Source organism: Megalobrama amblycephala, linkage group LG12, assembly GCF_018812025.1.
Source record: "Megalobrama amblycephala isolate DHTTF-2021 linkage group LG12, ASM1881202v1, whole genome shotgun sequence".
Classification (NCBI taxonomy): Eukaryota; Metazoa; Chordata; class Actinopteri; order Cypriniformes; family Xenocyprididae; genus Megalobrama; species Megalobrama amblycephala.
The window spans coordinates 9,079,552-9,106,473 of NC_063055.1; the positions used below are offsets into that span (position 1 = coordinate 9,079,552).

The 26,922-nt window shown below is 39.5% G+C and overlaps 1 protein-coding gene across 4 annotated transcripts in view; it reads left to right on the forward strand.

Moving 5' to 3' along the window:
- The window catches only part of LOC125280636 (tyrosine-protein kinase JAK2-like), a 41,548-nt gene extending 21,996 nt beyond the window's left edge, over nt 1-19,552 (forward strand). For 3 of the 4 annotated variants that reach the window (XM_048211323.1, XM_048211325.1, XM_048211324.1), the window contains 13 exons: nt 5,427-5,558; nt 7,005-7,092; nt 7,324-7,448; nt 8,931-9,069; nt 9,635-9,783; nt 9,972-10,122; nt 11,188-11,321; nt 12,639-12,828; nt 12,916-13,040; nt 13,196-13,368; nt 18,107-18,224; nt 18,459-18,572; nt 18,975-19,552. In XM_048211323.1, coding sequence (XP_048067280.1) covers nt 5,427-5,558; nt 7,005-7,092; nt 7,324-7,448; nt 8,931-9,069; nt 9,635-9,783; nt 9,972-10,122; nt 11,188-11,321; nt 12,639-12,828; nt 12,916-13,040; nt 13,196-13,368; nt 18,107-18,224; nt 18,459-18,572; nt 18,975-19,094 — 1,758 coding nt within the window. In that variant the 3' untranslated portion in view covers nt 19,095-19,552. Of the gene's footprint in view, nt 1-5,426; nt 5,559-7,004; nt 7,093-7,323; nt 7,449-8,930; nt 9,070-9,634; nt 9,784-9,971; nt 10,123-11,187; nt 11,322-12,638; nt 12,829-12,915; nt 13,041-13,195; nt 13,426-18,106; nt 18,225-18,458; nt 18,573-18,974 lie in introns of those variants that run through there. The other variant, XR_007187671.1, reaches the window with a different exon arrangement.
- Nucleotides 19,553-26,922: the final 7,370 nt, after the last annotated feature.

Here is a 26,922-nt window from a genome sequence, read left to right on the forward strand (position 1 = left end):
ACACTTACACATCGTTTTTCAGGTAGTTTTGCAGGTCGGTTTCTTCAAGTGTCTTGGAGTATTGGAGACCAGCCACAGTTCTTCTGGATTTAGTTTATCTCTGTTTCTTCATGTAATCACAGATGGATTTGATAATGGTGAGATCACATCTCATTGTGGAGCACTGGCTGTCAGACTCCTTGTGCATTCAAAAATCTCACTTGATTTATTACAATTAATGGCAAAATGAATGTTTTTCATATTTGATATTTTCTACTGACACACTACAGCAAAATATAAATAACTGGCTTAAAACCTTTTTGGGGGGTGAAAATACTGACGTGCCTAAGACTTTTGCACAGTACTTGTCACGGAAAAATAAGGCAGATGCAAGTGCAAGTAAATATCTCATTTATTGAGATTCACACCAGGGAAAACACAAGTAGTATTGGGCAGACAGCAGGAGAGCGGTGATCGCAGGGACTTCGATGGGCCGTGGAGCAGGTGAGTGGAGATCGTGGAATCCGGTCCGTGGAGGGTGAAGATCCGTGGTGTTCCGTGGTGAGTGAGAGTCTTGTGAGGTCCGTGGTGAATAAAATCCAACGAGGAAACAAGAGACAGGAACATGTAGACACGAAGAACTCCAATCACAGGTAAGACTCACGAGGAACACGGGGGGAAACACACGAGACACTCCAAACAACGATCTGACAAATGTGAGACGAAAGACAGGGCATTAAATAGGCTGGTAATGATGACAAACAGCTGCCGCTGATCATGACAATCAGCGGCGACGCCCACACAACTGATTACGTGACAAAACACACGTACACAAGACCACAGGGTGAGAGAGCGGATCAGCAACCGTGACAGTACCCTCCCTCCTAGGAACGCCTCACGGCGTTCCCAGGAGCACCTACCTGTCGATTGTAATCATCGATAAGGGAGTGATCCAGAATGTCCCTAGCAGGTACCCAACTTCTCTCCTCCGGACCGTAACCTTCCCAGTCCACCAAGTACTGGAATCCGCGTCCCCTCCTTCTCGAGTCCAGAATACGGTTAACCGAATAAGTTGGTTCCCCGTCTACGAGTCGCGGCGGTGGGGGAACCGGAGCAGGCGGATTAACGTGAGAATGAAACACAGGTTTGATCTTGGAAACATGAAAGGCGGGATGAATTCTCCTGTATGCTGGAGGGAGTTTGAGGCGGACTGCCACCGGACTAATGATCTTGGTGACAGGAAACGGGCCGATAAATTTAGGAGCAAGTTTATTAGAAACGGAGCGGAGAGGAATGTTCCTGGTTGAAAGCCACACTCTTTGACTCACGACGTATACGGGAGGCTTCGACCGGTGGCGATCGGTCTTAGCCTTGGTGCGCGCCCTCACCTGGAGGAGAGTTTGGGCAAAGGGATGAAATGAGCCGCCTTCGAGAACCGGTCCACCACAGTCAAAACGACTGTGTTCCCCTGGGAGGGTGGGAGGGCGGTAACAAAATCTAGCGCGATATGGGACCAGGGTCTCGAGGGGACAGACAGCGGTTGAAGTAACCCATGAGGAGGGCGATTGGAAGTCTTACCAATGGCACAAACCGAGCAAGCCAAGACAAAACTGCGAATGTCACGAGCCATAGCAGGCCACCAGAATCGTTGCTTCACCAAAGAGTTGGTGCGATTAACCCCTGGGTGACAGGCCACGTTGGAACAGTGCCCCCATCTGATAACGTCGGATCTTAACCCCTCCGGCACAAACAACCGGTTCGGTGGGCACCCGGGCGGAGGCGTTACCCCTTCTAAGGCCGTTTTGACCTTCGACTCGACCTCCCACGTCAGAGTGGAGACCACTAATGTCTCGGGAAGAATGCACTCGGGAGTAGACGGGCGCTCGGATGGATCAAAAATACGAGATAAAGAATCGGGTTTGATGTTCTTAGAACCCGGGCGGTACGAGAGGGAAAAGTCAAAACGTCCGAAAAAAAGTGCCCACCGAGCCTCCCTGGAGTTGAGTCTTTTAGCAGATCTGATATATTCTAAATTCTTATGATCAGTCCAGACGATGAAAGGAACCCCTGAACCTTCCAACCAATGTCGCCACTCTTCCAACGCTAACTTGACCGCCAGCAACTCTCTGTTACCAATGTCATAATTACGTTCGGCTGGAGACAAACGATGGGAATAAAACGCGCAGGGATGCATCTTATCGTCTGAAGGAGAACGCTGGGACAGAACTGCACCTACCCCCACCTCTGACGCGTCGACCTCCACCACGAACTGACGTTGGGGATCAGGGGCAATGAGAATGGGAGCCGAAACGAAGCGACTCTTAAGTTTGGAAAACGCAGCCTCGGCTGCGTCAGACCACCTGAACGTCGTCCTGGGGGAGGTCAAGGCGGTCAGAGGCGCGGCTAGTTGGCTGAAGTTGCGAATGAAACGCCGGTAAAAATTGGCAAACCCCAGAAACCGCTGTAGGGCCTTACGGGAATCTGGACTTGGCCAATTCACCACAGCCTTAACCTTGTCAGGGTCCATGCGAATTCCCTCAGACGACACGATGTACCCTAGGAAGGAAACAGACTGTGCATGAAAATCGCATTTCTCCGCCTTGACAAAAAGCCCATTCTCTAACAGTCGTTGAAGCACTCATCTGACATGTTGAACATGTTCCTGGAGAGACGAGGAGAAAATCAATATGTCGTCCAGGTAAACATATATGAACTGGTCTACCATGTCTCTCAACACATCATTGACGAGTGCCTGGAAGACCGCCGGGGAGTTGGACAGCCCGAAGGGCATGACCAAGTATTCAAAGTGCCCCCTGGGGGTATTAAAGGCGGTCTTCCATTCATCCCCCTTCCTAATGCGAACCAAATGATATGCATTACGTAAATCCAATTTTGTGAAAATGGACGCTCCCTGCAGCCTCTCGAAGGCTGAAGACATCAACGGCAAAGGATAAGTATTCTTTACCGTGATGTTGTTCAGCCCCCGGTAATCAATACAAGGCCGCAAGGAACCGTCCTTCTTCCCCACAAAAAAGAATCCCGCCCCCGCTGGAGAAGAGGAATGACGGATGAACCCCGCTGCTAGAGAATCAGAAATGTATTTCTCCATGGCCTCCCTCTCCGGAACCGAGAGAGAGTATAACTTGCCTTTAGGCGGAGACTTACCGGGCACTAACTCTATAGCACAGTCATAGGGACGATGTGGAGGGAGAGAAGCAGCACGGGACTTACTGAACACTTCCTTCAGGTCCAGGTACTCTACGGGCACGTTTGACAAATCCGCTGCCTTCTCCTGTAACACAGAAACAGAAACAGACGAACAAGCAGAGACAAGACAAGACTCATGACAATGTGTGCTCCATTCTAACACCGAGTGCTGCCGCCAGTCCACCCTGGGATTGTGTTCCGTGAGCCAGGGGTGTCCAAGTACAATGGGTGCGAGGGGAGAGTCCATGAGCAGAAACTGAATGCATTCGGTGTGGTTGCCAGAGGTGATCATGGTTATTTTCTCGGTGGAGAATGAAATGTCAGGAAGGTTCTGGCCGTTGAGTGCGTTGACGGTAATCAGTTTGGTGAGTGGAACAGTGGATAATTGAAATCTGCGTGCAAACTGAGTGTCCATGAAATTGCCTTCTGCTCCGGAATCCAGCAAGGCTTGACAGGTGACAGAGTGATTGGCCCATCTAAGTCTTACCGGAAGGAGAGTAGATGGAGAGGACTTTTCCGCGGAGATCCCACCCGATAGTAGCCTCGTACTTACTACCGGGCTCGGCCCTCTTACCGGGCATGTATTCAGAAAGTGCCCGGAGCCGCCGCAGTATATACAAAGTCCTTGGGACCTCCGCCTTTCTCTCTCCTCCCGGGAAAGGCGAGCCCTCCCACCCTGCATGGGCTCCGGATCAAGAGCGGGACTGACCGTGTCTCTTCCGCCGACTGCCCGAACCTCTGAGCCACTAGCTCCACCGTGTGGTCGGGAGAGGCGCTCTAAACGATTGAGTCGGGAATCCACCCGTAGAGCCAGTTCAATGAGGCCGTTTAGATCCGGTGGTAGGTCCAGGACGTAGATTTCCTTGTGGACACGGTCAGCCAGCCCATGCAGGAAGACGTCCCACTGCGCCTCCTCGTTCCAGCGGCACTCCGCCGCGAGGGTGCGAAACTCGATCGAGTATTCGGCAACAGTGCGATGACCTTGTTTGAGCTCCGTGAGTTGGCGGGCCGCCTCCTTGCCCGCGACCGCACGATCGAAGACCCTCTTCATCTCCGCGGCGAGTGCCAGGAACGAGGAACAGCAAGGATCCCGATTCTCCCACACCGCCGTTCCCCATAAGGCTGCCTGTCCCGTGAGCAGGGTGAGCACGAATGCCACCTTGGTCTCCTCTCTCTCAAAGGTGCGAGGCTGGAGAGAGAAATGCATGGAACACCGATTAAGAAAGGCTCTACAGAAGTTCGGCTCACCCGAGTAAGGCTGGGGGACAGGCAGTCGGGGCTCTGGATGATCGCCTTGGTCCGGTGGTGAAGGGGGAACGGACGGCGCGGGTGGCGCAGTGGGGTTGCGTAGTTGTTGTAGCTGCTGGGATCCATCCGTGAAATACTGTGGTTGATGAATTCAGTCAGCGCCGCTGAACTTGCTGCATCCATGATGGTCAGATCGTTCTGTCACGGAAAAATAAGGCAGATGCAAGTGCAAGTAAATATCTCATTTATTGAGATTCACACCAGGGAAAACACAAGTAGTATTGGGCAGACAGCAGGAGAGCGGTGATCGCAGGGACTTCGATGGGCCGTGGAGCAGGTGAGTGGAGATCGTGGAATCCGGTCCGTGGAGGGTGAAGATCCGTGGTGTTCCGTGGTGAGTGAGAGTCTTGTGAGGTCCGTGGTGAATAAAATCCAACGAGGAAACAAGAGACAGGAACATGTAGACACGAAGAACTCCAATCACAGGTAAGACTCACGAGGAACACGGGGGGAAACACACGAGACACTCCAAACAACGATCTGACAAATGTGAGACGAAAGACAGGGCATTAAATAGGCTGGTAATGATGACAAACAGCTGCCGCTGATCATGACAATCAGCGGCGACGCCCACACAACTGATTACGTGACAAAACACACGTACACAAGACCACAGGGTGAGAGAGCGGATCAGCAACCGTGACAGTACTGTACATTGCACCTCACCTCATTTCTCAAAGAGTCTGAAAACAGTTCATTCGAAGATTCAGTCTCTCTAAATTCACAAACATCTATATTAGACACTGCATGAAAGGTAATACATAATGAGGTGGTTAATATTTGTCTTTCTTATTTATTATTTTCAAACTGTAGCCATTGACTGAAAGCAACTGAACGCGTTTGATTTTAGGGAGGTCAAAAGATGAATTTTAACAATATGTCTAATTTCAAAACAACTCAAGTCAAGCTTCTTCATTTCTATCTTTTAACAGGGGGAAAGCTTAGGCCAAGGTTCCTTCACGCATATCTATAAAGGCATTAAGACAGACCAGCGGGACGGAGTGACACACTCCACGGATGTCCTACTGAAGGCCCTGGATGCAAATCATAAAAACTGCTGGGAGGTGTGTTTTCATTCCTGGAACATATGCTGAACATGGTTGTTTGCAGTGAAAAGATAATGTCCAGTAAAACTCTTACTCAAATATGCACTTTGTCATAGAGAATATTGCGCTTCCCATTAATTGACAATTCATGACGAAGTTTTGTGTAGTATTTGCAACTGGTCTTAAAGATATGATTTACGAATGACTCCGAAAGTTTGGCCAAATGCAAACCAAAACGTTAATAAGTGACATGTAATAAAGAGCTTGCATACATAATGATTACACAGGGTTCCTACGCAGATTGGAAAAGTATGGAATTTGATTTGAGTAATTTCCAGGTTTGGATAAGTGTGGGAAAAAAATGTGTTTCCAGAGTACAGTATTGCCCATATCCAGTTTTCTAAAATATAAAATTAAAGGTGCCGTAGAATGGAAAATTGAATTTACCTTGGCATAGTTGAATAACAAGAGTTCAGTACATGGAAATTTCATTTTTAAACACTTGCAGTCTGTATAATTCATAAACACAACTTCATTCTCTATAAATCTCTCCAACAGTGTAGCATTAGCCACGGATCACAGCCTCAAACTCATTCAGAATCAAATGTAAACATCCAAATAAATACAATGCTCACATGATCCGATGCATGCATGCAGTATGCATGACGAACATTTTGTAAAGATCCATTTTAGGGTTATATTAGCTGTGTGAACTTTGTTTATGCACAGTATTATAGTCGAGAGCTCGGGGCGGGGAGCGCGAGGATTTAAAGGGGCCACGCGCTGAATCGGTGCATTAATGATGCCCCAAAAAAGGGGATTAAAAAAATTAATTAAAAAAAATCTATGGGGTATTTTGAGCTGAAACTTCACAGACATATTCAGGGGACACCATAGACTTATATTACATCTTTTGAAAAGACGTTCTACGGCACCTTTAAGATATTTCTAAAAATAAATGTATCATATAGCAGAGTGATTTCATGGCAAAAGTGATTGTCAAACACGACTGAATGAATTCAAGGAGCACATTTTCATTACGTGAAACTTTTTGTCTTTACCATAAGCAAGTCTCTTTTGAACTTCACTTGGTGATTGTGCAAAATCAAACCACATTTACAGTATCAAACTCGTATCAGAGGTTAATATATGTTTTAGGTTTCTTCTTATCATCTATGAGAAAGGCATGTTGTCACTTTGAGAAAACCAATGAAAAAAACTGAGAAAATAATCATATTTATTACAGATGACTACTATATACCAAATATAATGCTAAAAATAATGCTGTAAGAACCATTTATGTTAAATATGGTCTGAAAAATCTACAAAGTTGTTTGGAGTTTGGAAATTTGAGTTTGGAAAAGTATGGAATTTTGAAATGGAAAATGTGTAGGAACCTTGATTACAACAATTTTGTATTTTCAGCCATTTAATTCTGCCTTTAATCTTCCTGCTGTTTTCAAGTCTTTTTTTGAGGCGGCCAGTTTGATGAGTCAAATTTCCCACAAGCACATTCTCCTGGTATATGGCATCAGCGTGCACAAATCCAAAAGTAAGTGTGCTTCTTTAAAAGTCACGTAAAAGCACTCTCAGGAGACACTCTTTTATCAAAGTCTAAACACAAGAGGACAAACCCTAAAAAAGCAATTAAAAGTCTGTGTAATGACCTCAGCTCTTTGAATCTTCTTAAACTCTAAATGGGTTTGGAGTGTTGTTGGTGATGCTGGTTGCCTGTCAAAGTACCTGTGAATGCACTAAAGTGTGTCCTCCCCGTCCCCCGCAGACATCATGGTGCAGGAGTTTGTGAAGTACGGCGCACTGGACCTGTACCTGAAGAGGAGTACGTCTGTCTCTGTCAGCTGGAAACTAGACGTGGCCAAACAACTGGCCTGTGCTCTCAACTTTCTGGTGAGAAATATCCATCCATGCATGATAAATTGGCTACTAATGACAAAATACAGAGCTACAGTATATTGGGACTATAACAGTTATCAGTTTTAATTTTTTGGTTTTGGTTGATATTTACCAGTCAGTACTGAATACTACATTTTTGATATACTTGTTTCCACCTGTATATTGATTTTTAGATTAATTTTGCAATCATCTAGGGCTAATTTGAAGAAACAGCAACTTTTGATTTAAAATTGACCAGAAAAAAAAAAAAAATAAAAATAAATTTAGATGTTAGTAGGTTTTGAATATTGGCTATTTACCGGTTATCAGACGTAACATGAAAATAAATATTCAGCTAGACATTTAATTCTGGTGCATATGGGAACATGCCCCTATAATGTAAGATACAATATACACTACCATTCAAAAATTCAGGGGCAGTAGGCTAAGATTTATTTTAATTTATTTAGATTAATTTTAATGTTTTTGAAAGAAGGCTCTTATGCTCAACAAAGCTGCATATATTTAATCAAAAATACAGTAAAACATATATATTGTGAAATATTATTACAATTAAAAATAATTGTTTTCTATTTTAATATACTGTAAAAAGTCATTTATTCCTGTGATTTAAAAAGGTGAATTTTCAGCATCATTACTCCTGTCTTCAGTGTCACATGATCCTTCAGAAATCATTCTGATATGCTGATTTGGTGATCAAGAAAAATGTTGAAAAGTCAAATCTTCCTGATCTTATTGACCCCAAGCTTTTGAATGGTAGTATAGAAAGGTGTATTTAGAGTTGGGTGCAGCAGGCGCAATGATATTACACAGCGCCTATCACAAATGTCTCCATGGTTGCAAGCAGGGGGTCACAGCCGCTGCGTAATATCATTGCACCTGCTGCACCCATGGTATGGCAGCAAAGTTCCTTGATTATTACGCCGAAATGAGAGTATAGTTCCTAGCCATAGAAAATCGTAACTTTTCATTTTCCGTCGGTCTTAGTACACGATGTAACTACAGAAGAGTCAAGTTTTAAATAGGAAAAATATCGAAACTCTTTGGTCATTTTTGAGCAGGATGCTAACGGTCTAATCAGATTCAATGAACTATGCTAAGCTATGCTAAAAGTGGTACCGCCAGACCTGGAGATCGGCTGAATGGATTCGAAAACGGTAAAACTCAACTGTTTAACTCTAGGGGAGTTTTTTTTTCAAAAAAAAGTGGAGTGTTCCTTTAAGAAAGTTTGATTCTAAGGTAGCCTTCATGCCTAGAAGATGTATATCTTCAGTTAAGGTATACCTTTAGAGTCTTAATAGCGAGCTAAGAGACAACGTTATTGGGAAATCCAGCCCTGGTAACTTACTTTTTTTTTTTTTAAAGTTAAACCAACAGTTCTTTTTTACAGTGTGTACTCAATATTTGAGGGGATGCATCCCATCACTGATTTCGGCAGTAGTTAAAAATCATTTTTCTTTTGTCTGTCATATACAGGAGGAGAAGAATATTGCACATGGGAATATTTGCGCAAAGAATCTGCTGTTGGCCAGACAGGGTGACCCTTCCTCTGATAACTTGCCCTTCATTAAACTGAGTGACCCTGGCATCAGCATGGCAATGCTGGGCAAAGAGGGTAATTATACTAAACACCTAGATGAATATCAAAACAATGAAGATCAATTTTACTCTTCTAGAGAGAATAATAGATTCTTTATTTAGCTCTCATTAGGAATTAATTGAAAATTCCCTTTTGGTGAGAACATGCAATAAATAACATTCATAATGTATGTTATAATGCATTATATCTTTTCATAAATAATTGTAAGCATAGTATAAACGCATGCAGATTCCCTGTTACATCTGAAAACGGTTGTTTGTCATGTGTTTTAATGCATTATTTTATCTAAAGGTGCAGCAATGAATAGATGTGTATTATAATGTATTATAACTGTGTTTACAATTATTTATGAAAAGATATAATGCATTATAACATACATTATGAATACCTTTATAATGCATTATACATAAAGGCTGGTTGAATACCTTCATTGAGTTTTTTGCCCTCTGGATGCGTGCATTTGTCTAATTCTTGCTGAATACCAGCACAACTGTTCCAGAGGGCAAAAAACTCAATGAAGGTATTACACCATAACATGACTGTGTATAAAAGAATAACATGCATATTACTGTGAATCCAGTGGTGTTGGACAGAATCCCATGGGTGGCCCCGGAGGTTCTGGATACACTTGAGATTGAAGTGGAGTGTGACAAGTGGAGTTTTGGAACAACGATGTGGGAGATTTTCAACGGTGGAGAAGCTCCATTGCAGGGCCTGGACCTCATACAAGTACAAACACCTCACATGAATATACAATACACCATCATAAATTAAATACAGATTTTCTATATGATGTTACACATTCTAGATAAAGATCACCACAACATTTAAAAATTTGAGAGTTACACATATACTCAGGCAGTGTGACTCCACCATTATACTGTGGCCGAACAGCTGCTGTCCTTCTTTGTATCCAGAAGGAGCAGTTTTATGAGCACTTCTCAAACCTGCCTGCGCTGGAGTGGACCGAGCTGGCCGACCTGATCACTCAGTGTATGCAGTACCAGCCTGAGCTCAGACCGTCCTGCCGGAGCATCATCCGACAACTTAACAGCCTCATCACTTCAGGTAACACACAGATGAACACCAGCTCTCTGCTCACAATGGCCCTCATTTATGAAACAAACGTACTAAAGAAAATTGAGTGTACGGTCGTTTCCACGCAGAATTTGGCATTTATCAATATGGAACGTGAGCGGTGACTATGATAAAATCTCACGTCAGGTCTCAGTTCGTGTACGCACGTTTTTGAGTCAGCGGGAACTTGCGTGCAGCATACTGAATCTGGTGGAAAATTGACCGACAATCACTCACTAACCGTTCATTAACCATTAAACGACACAATTAAAATGTCACATTAAATTTCTGCTTTATAATGAATGCCACTATAGCCTTATTTGTGTTTCAATTTATGATTTAATATATAATTTTATAGCTTATTTTTCATTCATATATATATATACAAAGTGATAATGTTATTTAATCTTTATTAGACAATTATTTTACACTATTATTTAACCCTAACCCTCTACAAAAGTAATTAAAGCATTTAATAAAATGTAAATATATAATATATTATTTAATAATGATTTTATTAGTAAGTGTTATTTATTGCTGTTTGATATTTAAAGTGATAGATCCAAAAATTAAAATTTTGTCATCGTTTTCTCACCCTCATGTTCCAAACCTGTATGAATTTCTTTCTTCTGTTGAACAAGAAAAGATATTTTGAAGGATGTGGGTAAACAAACAGTTGGGTGGGTAAACAAACAACAGCTGTGGTTACCGTCAACTGTTTAATTATCCACATTCCTTAAAATATCTTAAATATCTTAAACTATCCCTTTAAGGGATACATTAAAATATTAAATATGTCATTAATTTACTTAACCAAATATATGCATTATTATTATTAGGTAATATTGATATTTATTTAATAATATTTATTTCCAATCATTTTAATTAAAAAGGTGATTGTTACTTTGAAATTTAGCTTTATATTGAGGGCCAAGTGGCTGAATTACATATCATCCTGTTTATAAAAAAATACTCCTACATCTGGGATAGATTTGTCCTAAAAATATGGGAACATTATGATCAGCCATCATGACAGTTCTAATCATCTGTCTGTAGATTACGAGATCCTTCATGCGACCGGCACTCTCCCCAAGAGCGATGGCTTCTGGAGAAGACCGAACATGTTCAAAAAGCAACAACAGGATGTTTTTGAGGAGAGATACCTGCGATTCATCTCTGTTCTGGGGAAGGTACAATGTAAAAAGCATACAGAAACATTCCACCGATAGAGGGCGCTGTTGTACATTTCATAACAGCTCTAGCCTGCAGCCTGTTGGAGCAAAGCCTAACAGTTAAGACAACCCTTAGGGCCAGAATCTAGATCAAAAATATCTGGAATTGTGAAATCCCATGTTTTGCTATACAGGATCAGGTAATCCATTTTACTTTTGTGCTGGTTTTTCAAAGCAAAATACAAATACACACTTTCTCAGATGACCAAATCTGGATTACTAGTGCTCTGTTTGGGGATTATTTTATTGCACCAAAATCTCTTTTTTACTTTACAGTAGGTTACTGAAAGGCTAAAAATGTAGCCTAATGTCTACTTCTAATTTATTACTTTAACAGTTAAACTAATCAAGAGCAAAATAAAAAAAAAATGTGTGTGTATGTATATTACATGATAAAAATGTATTTTTGACCAGTTTTAAAGTTATTACATTTTTGTTCTTGAACAACCCTTCTGACGGAATCAGTATAATCCAGATTTTTTTGGATCAAAGGTATCCCAATCTTACTAAAAAGAATTGAACAACACAAACTGATGATTTTATCCAGATAAACCCAAGGTTGGATTTTGTGATCTAATCTGAATTCAGAATCCTTTTTCCTTTTGAACAACCCATTTTCCAGATTTGATCCAATCCGATAGCCGAAATCCTATCAGATTACTTTTGAACAACTTGCCCTACGTGATAATAAGGCCTGATTTCACAGACGGGGCTTAGCCTAAGCCAGGATTAGACCTTAGCTCAATTAGGATATTTAAGTAGCTTTTATAAACTTAGAAAAAAAACATTATTGGTGTGCATCTTGAGACAAAACAATGGCACTGACATGATTTAAGATATGTCATTGCACGTTGCTTTCAGTTAAAACAGCTCAAACATGCATTTTAGTGCATGTTTAGCCTTGTCTGTGAAACCAGTGGTATGTGTTTTTAATGTATGTAATGGACTGTTGTAGATGGGTACTTTCAGTAGATACTTGACTGATTAGACTAAGTTAGGCCTACTAAAAGGAGTTTTTCCACTTTAGTTTTAAGTCATTTAGTTAAGACTGCTCATTACTTTTAAAGTCAACATTATATAGATTGGTCTAATGTGAATCCAAAAAGTAAGACTGATTACCCCTTAGTTAGACTAGCTCTTAAGACACAGTCTTAACATAGTGGCTAATACTGGCAATGTTTATGCAGCTGATATACTTCAATATCAATTTTCAATCAGAACTTTAAAGCATAAATGAAGATTGATGTGTTTTAACTGTTTCTGTGTGCGTGTTAGGGTAACTTTGGCAGTGTCGATCTTTGTCGTTATGATCCATGGGGTGATAACACTGGAGATCTGGTTGCTGTCAAAGAACTTCAGTCCAACAAACAAGCCACCATGGCAGATTTCCAGAGAGAGATCCAGACCATCAGCTCCCTGCACTGTGACTATATTGTCAAATACAAGGGCATCTGCTACAGTGCAGGTCAGATTACCTTTGATAATTACCAATCAATTTCCAATCTGTCCAGCCTGCCCATTCCAACGTACCTTATTTTTGAACTCCTCACAGGTCGACTCAGCACAAAACTGGTGATGGAATACCTTCCGTATGGCAGTCTAATCGGATATATGGAGAAACACCGACAGAATGTGTGCACCCGCAAACTGTTGCTCTTTGCCTCGCAAATCTGTAAGGTACATTCAGACTAACAAACACCAGAACAAACGTTGGGTTCAGTGGGTTCAAACAAACGTTTTTTTTTTTAATTGTATAACTGGTCATATTAGCTCGTTTGAATTTCTCTGTGGAACTTTACACATCTAACCAGCAATGTAACATTCTTTTGTAGGGAATGGAGTACTTGCAAAGTATGCGTTACGTTCACCGTGACCTAGCTGCTCGCAATGTCCTAGTCGCCAGTGACACTCTGGTGAAAATCGCTGACTTTGGGCTTACGAAGATCATCCCTGTGGATAAAGAATACTACCGTGTCACGCAGCCAGGAGAAAGCCCTATTTTCTGGTGACAATTTCATTAAGCTCTTGGGAATTCAGGCAGACAACACAATAACTGATTAGGGTAAACCTTTACAATACGAGTGCACTAATAGGCATTCATTCGGTAACACTTCACTTAAAGCCATTATTTATAATGCATTATAAAAGTATTTTTAATGCTTTAATTATGCCTTGCAATGCACCTTATAATGCATTGTATGGTATCATGAATAATTGTAACCACAGTTATAATACATTATTAAATGCATTAAATAATTATAATAATAATGCATTAAAAACATGACAAACAACCAATTTCAGATTTAACAAGGAATCTGCAAATATTATAATGCATTTTAACTTTGGTTATAATTACTTATGATGTGAATATAATGTACATTTATTAATTACTTTATAATGCATTACACATAAAGCCTTTAAAGTGTTATCATTAATTCTTATTCATATTAGACTATTTCACCCATAACCTTGAGCTAATGTATGACTCATGGTGTGCATGGTGTGACTCTGGTATGCTGATATTTACGTGCAGCTCAAATTACCCATTCCATGCCACATGTCTCACAGACCTCAAACATGGGTGGGGATGTCAAACCAATAACCATAACGACACGTTACTTTATGAGTTCATAGTCATGTGTCTGTAACATTTGATAGGCAGGGAATGAAGCGCATGACGTTGGAATTCTTCAAAGAGATATTTAATATATTAATCAACACAAACAGGAGAATAACTTGGAGAATAACACAACCAAAACACCATAAACATAACATCAACGCAAGACAAGGAACAGACCGAAACTAACAGAGGAGCTAAACAAGACAAATTAACAAGAAACACCTGAACTAAATACTCAAATCAATCAGAAACCATGGTGACAAACACGCAGGGGACAGAGGGTGACTGAACAAACTAGAAGATTAACAAAGAAACTCAGACATGAATAGGATGGAGTTCAAAAAACAAACTCAAAACGTGACAGTGTCTCAACAAAACATAATAATGTCTTTGCAAATCATCGGCTAATGATTCATTAAAACAGATGTCTGGAAGTTGAAATGCACGGCGTTGACCCATTGTGGTAATTAACACAGTAATTTAGTTCATACTAGATGTTTTAACGGCATTAATCCATGATTAAACATTTAATTAATAGCAATTCATATATGACTTAATCTATTAATCGGATAGACTCTTTTATCATTGCTAATATGGCAAAAATTAATGGATGTCTTAGTTCTTCATGAGTTATAGGCTACTGCACATTAACTCATTATCTGGGCATTAGTTAAGCATGAATTCATGCATATTAGTGCACCCGTATTGTAAAGTGTTACCCTGATTAGTGTGCATTTAACTGAGCAGTGAACATAGCACTGAATGTTAATGTTTTAATTGCACAAATACAGTATTTTTTGGGTTTTTTTTTTACAAACCACAAGGCCAGTTCACACGGCAACAGACAATTTGTTGGGTTTTGTCTGATCAGGGCTGGATTTCCCGAATACTTCTTAACTCTACGTCATTCTTAAATTATACCTTAAGCTGTACCTTAGGGTTAATACGTGTTTCCTGAAACGCTCTTAGTTAAAAATACCTTCTATAAGTCATACTTTCGTAAGGTTGGTCTAGTTATACCACTGTTGACAGTCTAAACGAATATAATTCTGAAGTTGTAGCTAATACACCTACCCCCGGTTTCACAGACAAGGCTTAAGCTAGTCCTAGACTAAAAAGCATGTTTGAGCTGTTTTAACTGAAAGCAACTTGTACTGACATATCTTAAAATATGTCAGTGCCATTGTTTTGTCTCAGGATGCACACCTGTAATGTTTTTTTCAAGTGTACGTTTATAAAAGATACTTAAATATCTTAATTGAACTAAGGCCTAATCCTTGCTTGCTGAAACTGGGCCCTAGTGTTAAAATGCAAAGATTCACTGCTAAATTCAAATGTGCTTTGGCGCTGAGCAAGAGACAGACACACTCAGCACTTGTCATATATCACAACTATTAAGTGTTTTCAGCCACGTCAGGTTTATTTTAGGTTTCAGACATTTAAATACACATTTGAATGAAGTAGCCTACTAGGCTGCATAAAAAAGACTTATAATTTCAAATTCCATACGCTGATGTCTATGGAAGCTGCAATAATAATCCTTTCATTTAATTTGAGAAAGTGTTCTGTTCATATCAGCTAGGCCTACACATTATGAATGAAACAATAATATTCTTCTCCTAGTTTACTGGCCACTTACTTTTACGTATTTTGGGGAACATTTCGTAAATCTGACAGCTCTGAATTGTGGTGCAAACTCACCGTGTGACAAAACACATTCACTTCCACATGTTTTAGAATGTATCATATAATTCATGATATAATTAATAAGTTTGTGAATATTTTGAATAAAAAAAGAAAAACGATATAAACACGATACCTCCATATCTGTCAGCAAAGTAGTCCATGTGACATCAGTGGGTTAGTTAGAATTTTTTGAAGTATCTAAAATACATTTTGGTCCAAAAATAACAAAAACTACGACTTTATTCAGCATTGTCTTCTCTTCCGGGTCTGTTGTATAGAGGGTATGCATCGACGTCACTTTCCCGCCGAAAACGCGCTCCCTCAGCTGGACTGAGTGGCAAAAGAACCTGCTGCGTAACTGGATTAATAGGAGAAACGGCGAAAACGCGAGTAAAACTAACGAATTACCCTAAAGGTTGGACTCGAAAGTGTTTCTTACAACTTGTCAAATAAACCTAATCCATGGATATTGACATGCAGCCAGGAGTCGTGTTTCCTGACATTTATATATGCCTGATTTGACGCCGGGGAAATACATAAAGCAAATCTGGCTGTGAATATTTTATAACTACAGTATCGGTAGGTTTAAATCTTATATCGTTATATCGTCATATTGTCCAGCCCTAAAACATATATATATAGTTTTATAGTATAGTTTTTGACAGTGTTGTTTACTTAAAAACACCCAATTATGCAGAATATAAGATGGAAAATATTTAATTGATGAGTCGTCAACATAATATATAACAATACAATATATAAGGTATGATTTTACCTCAAAATCCAACAATTCGACACAAAATGATAACTGCAAATCCATGTTTCTTTGCCTGGAGTCCAGCTGTTTCTGTGACTTGCAGTGATACATTTGCTTTTTTTCTGCTGCTTTCTCTAGTTTTTAAATATATACCTCAGGGTTTGTGTCAAATCTATTTGTACAGTCAATCACAAAGCTCTTTCCCGTTTTGAATGTGTTTTGTGTGTTTTTCGCGACATTCACGCTGAAAACCAATGCTGCTGCTCAGTCTTTTGCTACTCAGCGTGCGTAACCGCAGTCCTAACGGTCGACGGTGACGTCACGTGCATACCCTCTATACCTGGGCTGCGTTCCAGTTCGGTTTAAGACACGCACTCGCGAACTTCCCTAAACACTTCCCCTCGGGGGAATCCCTGCCGCCATTTTGAAGTGCGTTCCACTTCGTGAAGTGGACGAGGGAAGTTTATATGGACAGACCCTCGCTCCCTCGATTCTGACCGAGGGAGCGAGTCTACTTCATATGTACACTTCAGGCAGCTCCATAACCCACAATGCAACACGATTGTGACGTCACCGCATATCGCATTTAATTTACCCCACCACAAACAACTCTATGATATATTAATTACTTTTTAAACATTTAAAACACACATATATACATATAGAATGCTGTATTAAACAAATTTGTAAGAGGAAAAAATAAATAATAAATCAGCTCCATTGCGGATTCCAAGTGATCAAGGGCTTAGGACGTTCCAGTTCAGCCCATTGCAAAGGTTCCGCCAGAAGTGGGCACTCGTGCAACGTAAGCAATGACGTACATCCGAGTCAACGAGACCGAGGGAAGTTAGCGAGGGAAGGCATTTAAAAACCGAACTGGAACGCAGCCCTGTTTCCGCGGGGCGCTACTGTAAAAGAGAACGTGGGTACAACTTCCGGTGAGGTGGCGGAAGTAGCATACCAATGGTATTTTGTGTGCTAATTAGCAAAGAGGCTAAGTGTTTTTTGGATCATTGTTTACTTTGTAAAGTTACAAATCTTTATGAGAGATGTCGTTATGGCGCTCAGGGACAACATCTCAGTTTAGTACATTTATTAGTTAACAATACCACAATGCAATAAACAGTTTTTGTGCCCTTAATAGACCCTTTTCACATGACGTCACACAGCTTCCGTTAGGACTCGAAGCAGTGTATCCTCACTTCCGTCAGCATAGTGGAATACTAGCGCGACTCGAATGAAGTGCACTCAATATTTGTACATATGCCACAAATGTGGTTAAAGGATGACTGTAGTCGCCCAATTTCATGTAAATTCAAGGTGAGGTATTTGGCAGCCGCAGATCTCAAACAAACGTTTCCACAGTCATATGCGATGCTAAAGGCTACTTACTTATGTTAACCATTGCGATAAATACGTCAGCTTCTGAGTAACCTGGAAATGTGAAAAGAGTCTATTGAAGATGCTGTCCTGGAATTAGAAGTGTGTCTGTCAGTTCAGTGTAAATTGGCCTCAAGACTTAAAAAAAAAAACACCTTGTGGTAACAGATGGAATAAAATGACACTTTTTTTTTTCTTCAGTGTTGACAGATTAATTGCTCTTCTGTTTTTGTCATGTCATTGTTGTTTTTACTTGTTATACTTTTTTTTAATATATATATACATTTCTGTCCTGTTCAGGTATGCACCTGAATCCATTTCAGAACTGAAATTCTCCCACAAGTCAGACGTATGGAGTTTCGGCATTGTTCTACATGAGCTCTTCTCTTACTGTGACATCAGTCGAAACCCCAAAAGGGTGAGTGAATGAAACTCCATATAACAGTGCCACTACAGTATTAGTACGGTCACAAGTGAGGTATTGGATGAATGAATGTCACCGTGAGCTTCAATGGCCCTTTTGATGTTTGCTTTCAAACGCTCACAAAAACTCAAATCAAAATTCTGTCATCATCGACTCACTGGATGTTGTTCCAAATCTTTTAATGTTTTCACTTCATAAACCTGCTTTATTGTAAATCATTTCATGCAGTTGTGTATCCAGAAGATTGGAACTTATGTCCAGAGTCCATCCATGGCCATCCATCTTCTTAATCTTCTCAAGGATAACTGGAGGTTACCGGCACCACCTCAGTGTCCACCAAAGGTAAAAATTAACATTTGTATGGGTCACGGTAACCAATCAAATTTTTGTTCCATTGTTTTTTTTGTGTTTGTGTGTGTGTATGTATATATCAGAATCAGAAGGAGCCTGTTTTCTTTTATACACACACACACACACACACACACACACACACACACACACACACACACACACACAAACGGTGAACATAACAAGACACAGGTGGGACTAATCAGTAACCAAAGCAACTAACCAGGGAGGAATCTGTAACAAAGAAGACAGGAACTAAACTGAAAGGAAACACAGGAAACATAAGCACATGAATGAAAACACCTGACCCTGACACTAATGTAGTTAATGCTAACAAATGAAACCTTGTTGTAAAGTGGTACCGATTTTTTTTTTTTCTTTCTTTCTTTTTTTCAGGTGCACAATATTATGATTCAGTGTTGGGAGTTCAACAGCGAGGACAGACCAAGCTTCTCCTCTCTACAGGACCTGATTGAGAATAGCCTGTTAGATGAGAGAGAGGGATGTAAGGGGTAAAGTCAGAGTTACCCTAAACAGATCACTTTATTTTCAATATGTATATTTAAAATATAATTGAGTAATTTTAGGACATATTCTTTTAGCCTTTTACTGTTAAGTTACATTTTAAATGTTGAACTTCAGAGATACAGTAGATCAGCTGCTGCTTGTATATTAGCAGTTAAGTTTTTTTAAAGTACATTTATAGAGCTAGCACTACCACTTTAATGATATTCCTTCATAAAATACTTTGGATTTCCTCTGTCATCACAAAGATATAGTCATAGGCATCACTTTTTTGTTGTTGTGATTTTATTTTGCCATTGTGTGCAGTGATGGTATCCAATCAAGAGCAGTAAAAAAGCAAGCCGATTGTTCCTGTATATTTTAAACTAATCAAAAGTGAAATGACATGTCATATATCAAATGAATATCATATGTTTCTGGAGTGAATGTATAAAGCAGTATCTTTTCAAGTCTTGTTACTTTCCACTGTGGTTAGGCAGTTCCCTAAAACAAGCAGCATGGTTTTTTTTTTTTTTTTTTTTTTATCACACGGTGTTAAAGGGTTAGTTCACCCAAAAATGAAAATTATGTCATTAATGACTCACTCTCATGTCGTTCCAAACCCGTAAGATCTCCGTTCATCTTCGGAACACAGTTTAAGATATTTTAGATTTAGTCCGAGAGCTTTCTGTCCCTCCATTGAAAATGTATGTACGGTATACTGTCCATGTCCATAAAGGTAATAGAAACATCATCAAAGTAGTCCATGTGACATCAGTGGGTCAGTTAGAATTTGTTGAAGCATCGAAAATACATTTTGGTCCAAAAATAACAAAAACTACGACTTTATTCAGCATTATATTCTCTTCCGGAATCCTTTCCATTGAATTGATTCCATTGAATTGATTCCATTGAATCCTTTCATCTGTCGGCGTTGGTAATGCACTTTTACGTCGCCGTGGTTGTTTTTGACGATTAGGACATCGGCAGTGTCACTACGGAGTCGTGAACCACACTCCGGAGCAGAAGGGGGCGATAATGCACCAGTAAGCTGGATGCCAACCACTGTAAAACAGGAAAGAAGAAGAAGTAGCTACTTTTAAAAATTAATACCTACATAGCAGTATACGTAAAGTGCAAAAATAATATATAAATAGTAAACTATAAGTACGATGTTAAATTAACTTAACGAAAACTTGCATGTATACAACTATTAAACTAGTAGTTTACTGAGTATACTTCAAAGTATACTTTCAGAAAGTATAAATGTGCTACAAGTATTAACTTGTAAACTATCAGTATACCTGTATGTTCACTTGTAGTTGCAGAACAAATGAAAACTGTAGTTGTAAACTAGTTGTGTACTCAAAGTTTACTACTGTTACACTTAAAGTATACTTTTATATACTTAAAAGTATGCCAATTTAGTCCCAAGTATATTGAAATAGTACAATTACAAGTATACTACTAATACATTGATATTAGTATATTTAAAAAATATATACTTGAACTTTACTTTGGTATACTTAACATGAACTTGAAGTATACTTATTTTTGTAAGAGATGCTATTTAGTGCAAGACTCACGAAGTAGGCACTTAGTTGCACAGTTGTAGCCAAAAGCAGGTATTATTTAAGAGTAAGGTTAAAAAATGTGTACTTTTGACAAATTAACGTAGTGCACCGATTGTTCAAATGCATTCCATTCATTAGGGAAATTGTCAACTTGGGATTCACAAATTAATTGTTCTTTTGAGTCAAATCTTTTCAATTTATAGGTTGATCCGCTTCACAAGCTAGTGATTTGTTCATGAATTGGCCTTATTCGGTTCTCGGGTTCAACTTACTGGCATTTTGGTCCATTTCAGAAGATGTAAAACAAGTCAGGACTTTTATGATACTTTTAGGGTGATTTTTCATTTTTTCTGCTGAAGCTTGAAAGTCTCATTCATTGTAATAGCTAGGAAAGTGTAATCTGAACAAATCATAACTCTTTATTACTGTAGTCTCTTGAGCAAGTTACACATGATTATGGGGAAAATATAGCTCATTTCAGGTTATGCAAGTAGCGTGACTCTTAGACAAATTCTGAGTGCATGTATGAAGTGTTGCCTGGCATCCGTCCATGATGCATGTTTTTAGTGCTTTTCATTACGCCTATGGAATGTCCCCACAATTAAAAAAAACAAATGTGTGTATGTGTGTGCATGTGTGTATAAAGAACGATGACCATATATAGTGTCTTTGTGTGTGTGTGTGTGTGTGTATATATAGTTTTTGAGAGATGTCTCATTACAGACACCAAGTCAGCTGCAGTTGCGCCCTTGCCCTCGCGGAGGTCTATGCACGCCACTGACTTAAAGGGTTAGTTCACTCAAAAATGAAAATTATGTCATTAATGACTCACCCTCATGTCGTTCCAAACCCGTAAGACATTTTAGACGTTTTAGACTCAGATATTTTAGATTTAGTCCGAGAGCTTTCTGTCCCTCCATTGAAGATGTATGTACGGTATACCGTCCATGTCCAGAAAGGTAATAAAAACATCATCAAAGTAGTCCATGTGACATCAGTGGGTTAGTTAGAATTTTTTGAAGCATCGAAAATACATTTTGGTCCAAAAATAACAAAAACTACGACTTTATTCTGCATTATATTCTCTTCCGGAATCCTTTCCATTGAATTGATTCCATTGAATTGATTCCATTGAATCCTTTCATCTGTCGGCGTTGGTAATGCACTTTTACGTCACCGTTGTTGTTTTTGGCGATTAGGACATCCGCCACATGCACACTTATGCACCATTTTAAAAAATATAGCAATACCAAAATACGAACAATGTAGAATAGTTTGAATACAGCGTGCGTCTCCCTCAGACTGTAAACGAAGCTCGGGCGCACCAGATAACACGTCAGCAGCGACTTACATCGGCAGTGTCACTACGGAGTCGTGAACCACACTCCGGAGCAGAAGGGGGCGATAATGCACCAGTAAGCTGGATGCCAACCACCGTAAAACAGGAAAGAAGAAGAAGAAGCTACTTTTAAAAATTAATACCAACATAGCAGTATACGTAAAGTGCAAAAATAATATATAAATAGTAAACTATAAGTACGATGTTAAATTAACTTAACGAAAACTTGCATGTATACAACTATTAAACTAGTAGTTTACTGAGTATACTTCAAAGTATACTTTCAGAAAGTATAAATGTGCTACAAGTATTAACTTGTAAACTATCAGTATACCTGTATGTTCACTTGTAGTTGCAGAACAAATGAAAAATGTAGTTGTAAACTAGTTGTGTACTCAAAGTTTACTACTGTTACACTTAAAGTATACTTTTATATACTTAAAAGTGTGCCAATTTAGTCCCAAGTATATTGAAATAGTACAATTACAAGTATACTACTAATACATTGATATTAGTATATTTAAAAAATATATTCTTGAACTTTACTTTGGTATACTTAACATGAACTTGAAGTATACTTATTTTTGTAAGAGATGCTATTTAGTGCAAGACTCACGAAGTAGGCACTTAGTTGCACAGTTGTAGCCAAAAGCAGGTATTATTTAAGAGTAAGGTTAAAAAATGTGTACTTTTGACAAATTGACGTAGTGCACCGATTGTTCAAATGCATTCCATTCATTAGGGAAGTTGTCAACTTGGGATTCGCAAATTAATTGTTCTTTTGAGTCAAATCTTTTCAATTTATAGGTTGATCTGCTTCACAAGCTAGTGATTTGTTCACGAATTGGCCTTATTCGGTTCTTGGGTTCAACTTACTGGCATTTTGGTCCATTTTAGAAGATATGAAACAAGTCATAAGGACTTTTATGATACTTTTAGGGTGATTTTTCATTTTTTCTGCTGAAGCTTGAAAGCCTCATTCATTGTAATACCTAGGAAAGTGTAATCTGAACAAATCATAACTCTTTATTACTGTAGTCTCTTGAGCAAGTTACACATGATTATGGGGAAAATATAGCTCATTTCAGGTTATGCAAGTAGCGTGACTCTTAGACAAATTCTGAGTGCATGTATGAAGTGTTGCCTGTCATCCGTCCATGATGCATGTTTTTAGTGCTTTTCATTACGCCTGGAATGTCCCCACAATTAAAAAAAAACAAACATGTGTATGTGTGTGCATGTGTGTATAAAGAACGATGACCATATATAGTGTCTTTGTGTGTGTGTGTGTGTGTGTGTGTGTGTGTGTGTGTGTATACATAGTTTTTGAGAGATGTCTCATTAGAGACTCCAAGTCAGTTGCAGTTGCGCCCTTGCCCTCGCGGAGGTCTATGCATGCCACTGACTTAAAGAGTTAGTTCACCCAAAAATGAAAATTATGTCATTAATGACTCACCCTCATGTCGTTCCAAACCCGTAAGACATTTTAGATATTTTAGACTCAGATATTTTAGATTTAGTCCGAGAGCTTTCTGTCCCTCCATTGAAGATGTATGTACGGTATACCGTCCACGTCCAGAAAGGTAATAAAAACATCATCAAAGTAGTCCATGTGACATCAGTGGGTTAGATAGAATTTTTTGAAGCATCGAAAATACATTTTGGTCCAAAAATAACAAAAACTACGACTTTATTCAGCATTATATTCTCTTTCGGAATCCTTTCCATTGAATTGATTCCATTGAATCCTTTCATCTGTCGGCGTTGGTAATGCACTTTTACGTCGCCGTGGTTGTTTTTGACGATTAGGACATCCACGACATGCACACTTACGCACCATTTTAAAAAATATAGCAATACCAAAATACAAACAATGTAGAATAGCTTGAATACAGCGTGCGTCTCCCTCAGACTGTAAACGAAGCTCGGGCGCACCAGATAACACGTCAGCAGCGACTTACATCAGCAGTGTCACTACGGAGTTGTGAACCACACTCCGGAGCAGAAGGGGGCGATAATGCACCAATAAGCTGGATGCCAACCACCGTAAAACAGGAAAGAAGAAGAAGAAGCTACTTTTAAAAATTAATACCTACATAGCAGCAGAGGTGTAAAGTACTTGAGTAATTTTACTTGATTACTGTACGTAAGTATTATTTTTGGGGATTTTTACTTTACTTGAGTACAATTAAAAATCAATACTTTTACTTTTACTTGATTACATTTTTTGAGAAAAAAGAGTACTTTTTACTCCTTACAATTTTATTTACAGTCAAAAAGTACTTATTTTTTGGAGATCACTTCATTCTATTTTCTTTTGCTATTACCAAACCAATTGAATTGTGCTGATGACCAGTTTAATTTAAAGGTTATTTATTCAATGAGATTCATTTTCACATTCCATGAAATTGGTCAGACATGTTCATTGGTCCTTTGGAAGTGACGTCATGTTGCATCAATTACCACAATGCACAGCACCTTGACCTCAAAAAATATACACTAACAAGAAGCGACACTCAACAGAATGTTCCATTGCAACACCTGCGCCAGCAGCGGCCTTGTATTTCCGCCATTTTGGGGTGAAGGCGACTTGGCAGTCCACTAGTTTCTATGGCAATATCAGCTGCTTTGAAAAAAAAAAAAACTTTTTCACAAAAACTTTTTGCTCTCAGTCAGTTTGGGTTAAAACTCTTTAAAAGATCTAGTATTAGTATTAGACTTATAAACACTGAATTAATACCGATATGAATTATATATAATATAGCTCAGGAATTATATATAATATATGAAATTAAATTATGACATGCATCAGAAAAATTGGGAATGTTGGGCAATAAATATATGAATATAACAGCTTGATTTTGCAGTGTTGTCTAATGTCCATTGAAGCAAAAGTGTCCAAAAGTGGGAATTATGCGATAATGGACACAGCAGATCATAAGATCATTATGTTTGTAGCGTGATCCATTAAAACGTACAATATAGCTTATTTCAGTTCAGATCTAGATATTATTATTATTGCTCCACTAGGTCTGAAATATATTGTTCGCTGCAAACATGATGATCTTAAATTAATTAATTATTAATTTACTATTAATAAATGTGTAAAGTTTCATAAAATGGAAATGCTCAATAAAGTAGGCTAACTACGTTACCTCAGATGGATGAATGGTTGGATTCCACAACTGGTCAAATAAAACGTATATAAGACAATACAACATTTACTGTAGGAGCCATACAATTTACTGGTGACTTAATTTAAAAAAACTTTTCTACTGTGCTTCTGATTTGGCAGTGAAATTCACCGATTTTGGGTGCATAAGATGTGAAGGATTCAATGGTCCAGGTAGTATTTTCACCCCATAATGGTGGCCGCGCTACCGGAGCGCCATCTAGTGACTGTTGCCTAAAAAGTATCAGAGTGTCGCCTCTTGGGTTCTAAGCTCTTTGTTGACCTGGAAATTACAATGGGTACGGAAAGTATTCAGACCCCCTTAAATTTTTCACTCTTTGTTATATTGCAGCCATTTGCTAAAATCATTTAAGTTAATTTTTTTTCCTCATTAATGTACACACAGCACCCCATATTGACAGAAAAATACAGAATTGCTGACATTTTTGCAGATTTATTAAAAAAAAAAACTGAAATATCACATGGTCCTAAGTATTCAGACCTTTTGCTGTGACACTCATATATTTAACTCAGGTGCTGTCTATTTCTTCTGATCATCCTTGAGATGGTTCTACACCTTCATTTGAGTCCAGCTGTGTTTGATTATACTGATTGGACTTGATTAGGAAAGCCACACACCTGTCTATATAAGACCTTACAGCTCACAGTGCATGTCAGAGCAAATGAGAATCATGAGGTCAAAGGAACTGCCTGAAGAGCTCAGAGACAGAATTGTGGCATGGCACAGATCTGGCCAAGGTTACAAAAAATTTCTGCTGCACTTAAGGTTCCTAAGAGCACATTGGCCTCCATAATCCTTAAATGAAAGACGTTTGGGACGACCAGAACCCTTCCTAGAGCTGGCTGTCCGGCCAAACTGAGTTATCGGGGGAGAAGAGCCTTGGTGAGAGAGGTAAAGAAGAACCCAAAGATCACTGTGGCTGAGCTCCAGAGATGCAGTCGGGAGATGGGAGAAAGTTGTAGAAAGTCAACCATCACTGCAGCCCTCCACCAGTCGGGGCTTTATGGCAGAGTGGCCCGACGGAAGCCTCTCCTCAGTGCAAGACACATGAAAGCCCGCATGGAGTTTGCTAAAAAACACCTGAAGGACTCCAAGATGGTGAGAAATAAAATTCTCTGGTCTGATGAGACCAAGATAGAAATTTTTGGCCTTAATTCTAAGCGGTATGTGTGGAGAAAACCAGGCACTGCTCATCACCTGTCCAATACAGTCCCAACAGTGAAGCATGGTGGTGGCAGCATCATGCTGTGGGGGTGTTTTTCAGCTGCAGGGACAGGACGACTGGTTGCAATCGAGGGAAAGATGAATGCGGCCAAGTACAGGGATATCCTGGACGAAAACCTTCTCCAGAGTGCTCAGGACCTCAGACTGGGCCGAAGGTTTCCCTTCCATCAAGACAATGACCCTAAGCACACAGCTAAAATAATGAAGGAGTGGCTTCACAACAACTCCGTGAATGTTCTTGAATGGCCCAGCCAGAGCCCTGACTTAAACCCAATTGAGCATCTCTGGAGAGACCTAAAAATGCCTGTCCACCAACGTTTACCATCCAACCTGACAGAACTGGAGAGGATCTGCAAGGAGGAATGGCAGAGGATCCCCAAATCCAGGTGTGAAAAACTTGTTGCATCTTTCCCAAAAAGACTCATGGCTGTATTAGATCAAAAGGGTGCTTCTACTAAATACTGAGCAAAGTGTCTGAATACTTAGGACCATGTGATATTTCAGTTTTT